Here is a 3,703-nt window from a genome sequence, read left to right as displayed (position 1 = left end):
CCCCTGCCCGCGCGACGGCCGGGCTCGCCTCCGCAGGGGCTCTGCAAGCTCGGCTCAGCCGGCGGGACCGACTTCAGCATGAAGCAGTTCGCTGAGGGCTCCACGCTCAGACTGGCCAAGCAGTGTCGGAAGTGAGTCCCTGGGGCTGTGCGGCCCCTCGGGGAAGGGTCGGTGTAGACAGGCCGTCCCCCGCCCGCCCTGCCGGCCCCAGTCCCGTCCTGTGATGTTGGGGCGAGGCGCCCGCCGGCTTCGCCACCTGCCTGCCCCCGTTTCTGACGGTCACCCCCGCCCCGCATGTCCCTAGATGGCTGTGCAACGACCAGATGGACGCGGGGACTCGGCGCTGGGCGGTGGAGGGCTTGGCCTACCTCACCTTTGATGCCGACGTGAAGGAGGAGTTTGTGGAGGATGCGGCCGCCCTGAAGGCCCTGTTCCAGCTCAGCAAGGTAGCGTCGGGCTGGGGGAGACTGCCCGGGCCGAGCGGGCTCCTCTCGGCCGGCCTTGGCTGGTGGCTGCTGTGGCCCCGGGCGGCGGGCCGGCGGGCCTGGGGCGGGCTGGGTGGGGTGCGCGAGCTCCTGGGGACCTGGCCGGCGCTGGGCGGAGACCGGGGGCCTGGCCGCCTCCGTCCACGCCACCTGTCCCGCAGTTGGAGGAGCGGTCAGTGCTCTTTGCCGTGGCCTCGGCGCTGGTCAACTGTACCAACAGCTACGACTACGAGGAGCCCGACCCCAAGATGGTGGAGCTGGCCAAGTACGCCAAGCAGCACGTGCCCGAGCAGCACCCCAAGGTGAGGGGCCGCTGGTGGGGGCTCTGGGGACCCTCCACTGGGGCCAGCTGGCCCAGGGTCGCCACGGCAGCGAGCCCACCCCTGTCCTCCACGCTCAGGCCTGGATGGAGGGGCCCCGCCTGTCGGGTCGGCTCAGCCTCCTCCTCCCGCAGGACAAACCGAGTTTCGTGCGCGCTCGGGTGAAGAAGCTGCTGGCGGCGGGCGTGGTGTCGGCCCTGACGTGCATGGTGAAGGCCGAGAGCCCAGCGCTGACCAGTTCCTGCAGAGAACTGCTCTCCAGGTGCTGCCTCGGCCGGACCCCCGGGAGCCGGGGCCCCCACGGTCTGCCTTTGGGGTGGCTGCCGCTGGGCCAGGCTGCCCACCCCCCGCACCGCCTTCCCCCGCAGGGTCTTCCTGGCGCTGGTGGAAGAGGTCGAGGACAGGGGCACGGTGGTTGCTCAGGGCGGCGGCAAGGTGAGTGGCTCGGGGCGGGGTCCGGGAGGTGGGACCCGCGCTGCCTCCCACTCGCATGCTGGGCGTGGCCAGAGGCGCCTAGGAGCCCCCGGGCCCCCTGCTTAGTGGGGGTTGCTGAATGGGGCAGCCTGGGACCCCGAAGCATTGCCTAGTAAGGTCTGCATGCCCCGCCTCCCCCCGGCTGTCGAGCCCAGGGCCCCAGGGCCCAGCACAGTCCAGGTCCAGCCCCCAACTGCGGCTTCAGGAAGGCTGGGTGGCTTAACGGGGACGCCAGTGAGGAGGCCGGCGGAGCGGAGCGGCGCGGGGGCCTGGGGTTGGCCCGGGGCTGGCCTCGGCTCGGAGCGTCTCGGGTGCTGACAGGCCTGTGCCCGCAGGCTCTGCTCCCGCTGGCCCTGGAGGGCACGGACGTGGGGCAGACCAAGGCCGCCCAGGCTCTCGCCAAGCTCACCATCACCTCCAACCCAGAGATGACCTTCCCCGGGGAGCGGGTGCGTGTCTCCCTGCGGCCTCTCCCCCTGCCCTTCCCCCTCTGCGTCCTTTCCCCCTGCCCTTCCCCGTCCTCCCCCCAGGCCGTGCTCCTCCTCCCGGGCACTGCTTGGGGGGGGGGGTGGCGCCCGCTGCGGCCGTGGGGCAGCACAGGCAGCCTGACTGGTGTGTCCCAGATCTATGAGGTGGTCCGGCCCTTGGTCTCCCTGCTGCACCTCAACTGCTCGGGCCTGCAGAACTTCGAGGCGCTCATGGCGCTGACCAACCTGGCGGGGATCAGCGAGCGGCTCCGGTGAGGCAGGGACCTGGGCCCGGGCGGGAAGCAGCCCCTTGCCTCTGCAGGCGTCACTGGCGCCGGAGGGTCTCAGGGCTGGGAGAGGCCGCAGGGGCTTGGCCGCCGCTGCCGACGTGGCACCTGGCGCAGGACCTTCACTTCTGACCGGGTGGCCGCAGGCCGCCTCGCAGAGCTGCGCGGCAGTCAGATGGGCGGCCGCGGGGCCCTGTGCCATGCTGATGCCTGTGGGCGCTACGCCCATTGGCCTGTTTCTGTTGCCGCAGGACAGTCGGGGTTGCGTCCACGAGCCTCGTCCCGGGCAGTGCTCAGGGCTGTGGGTGTCCAGTGGGGGTGGGCGTGGGCCCAAGGTGAGCGCCCCACTGCCGGCACCCCAGCCCGGACTCCTGTAGCTGTGGCCTGGTTGGATGGCTGCAGCCCTGTAGTCCACACCTGGGGGACGTCGCCGCCCGGGGCACCCCTGGGCTGGGGTCCGATGGGGATGGTGTTCAGACGAGGCCCCTGGGCCCCGCAGGCAGAAGATCCTGAAGGAGAAGGCTGTGCCCATGATCGAGGGCTACATGTTCGAGGAGCATGAGATGATCCGCCGGGCGGCCACGGAGTGCATGAGTAACTTGGCCATGAGCAAGGAGGTGGGTGAGGGCCGGGCCGGGCCGGGCGGGGCGGAGAGCCCGCCTGGGCTTGCCCCGACGCGCCTCTGCTGCGCAGGTGCAGGACCTCTTCGAGGCCCCGGACAACGACCGGCTGAAGCTGCTGGTGCTGTACAGCGGCGAGGACGACGAGCTGCTGCGGCGTGCGGCCGCCGGGGGCCTGGCCGTGCTCACCTGCGCCCGGCCCTCGCTCTGCAGCCGCATTCCCCAAGTGGTCAGTGTGGGGGCGGGGCCAGCAGCGGGAGGCCCTGGCACGGTGGTGGCGCGGCTGGGGGCGTGCGCGTGTCTCCTGGTGGTCACTGGAGGTCTGTCTCACAGACGTCGCACTGGCTGGAGATCCTGCAGGCCCTGCTGCTGAGCCCCAGCCAGGAGCTGCAGCACCGGGGCGCTGTGGTGGTGCTGAACATGGTGGAGGCCTCGCCCGAGGTGGCCGGCACCCTGATGCAGAGCGAGGTGCTGGAGATCCTGTCTGTGCTGGCCAAGGGCAAGGACGGCCCAGTCACCAGGGCTGCCACGGCTTGCCTGGGGAAAGCCGTGGACTACGGGCTCATCCAGCCCCGCCAGGACGTAGATTAAATGGCTAGCGGCACGGTTCAGGGAGTGTGGACAATGCAGCTTCGGCCACACGCTGGGTGCTCAGCACTGCGGTCTTCTCCCTAGCTGCCCAGGGCACTGCCCTGCGGACTCTGGGGACCGCACAGACACCGCCTGCGCTGCCCGCGCCCACTGGCCCACAGGCAGCCCTTTCTCTGAGCTCTAGAAGCCCGCAGCTGCGCCCTGACGCCCAGGGCCCTGCCCGGGAAGGGCACACCGGCCGCAGCACCAGCCCAGCGTCGCCCGAGCCTGCTGCCAGGGCACCCACCCTCCACCCCCATCCCCACCCCAATAAAAGTGTGCCTCGCAAAAGTGTGTCCCCCTTCCTGGCCGGGAGGCTGGGCAGGGCTGAGATGGCACCGGCTGCTTCACCCGCTGGCCGGGGCCTCGCGAGCTACCCGAGGCGCGTGGGCCTGCCGGGTCCGGTGCGCGCGCGTGGCC

The 3,703-nt window shown here is 71.4% G+C and overlaps 1 protein-coding gene across 1 annotated transcript in view; it reads left to right on the top strand.

The window, feature by feature from the left end:
• The window catches only part of UNC45A (unc-45 homolog A (C. elegans)), an 11,822-nt gene extending 8,254 nt beyond the window's left edge, over positions 1-3,568 (top strand). Inside the window, exons 12-21 of the mRNA XM_012732687.1 lie at positions 37-131; positions 305-446; positions 647-787; positions 940-1,067; positions 1,174-1,240; positions 1,615-1,728; positions 1,903-2,018; positions 2,533-2,650; positions 2,727-2,882; positions 2,987-3,568. Of these exons, the coding sequence (XP_012588141.1) occupies positions 37-131; positions 305-446; positions 647-787; positions 940-1,067; positions 1,174-1,240; positions 1,615-1,728; positions 1,903-2,018; positions 2,533-2,650; positions 2,727-2,882; positions 2,987-3,244 (1,335 nt within the window). The 3' untranslated portion in view covers positions 3,245-3,568. The remainder of the gene's footprint in view (positions 1-36; positions 132-304; positions 447-646; positions 788-939; positions 1,068-1,173; positions 1,241-1,614; positions 1,729-1,902; positions 2,019-2,532; positions 2,651-2,726; positions 2,883-2,986) is intronic.
• The last annotated feature ends 135 nt before the right edge of the window (positions 3,569-3,703 follow it).

Source organism: Condylura cristata, unplaced genomic scaffold (genome assembly GCF_000260355.1).
Source record: "Condylura cristata isolate star-nosed mole 26May11 unplaced genomic scaffold, ConCri1.0 scaffold00035, whole genome shotgun sequence".
Taxonomy (NCBI): domain Eukaryota; kingdom Metazoa; phylum Chordata; class Mammalia; order Eulipotyphla; family Talpidae; genus Condylura; species Condylura cristata.
Note: the sequence above shows the minus strand (reverse complement) of the source record. Positions and strands in the feature narration are given on the sequence as shown.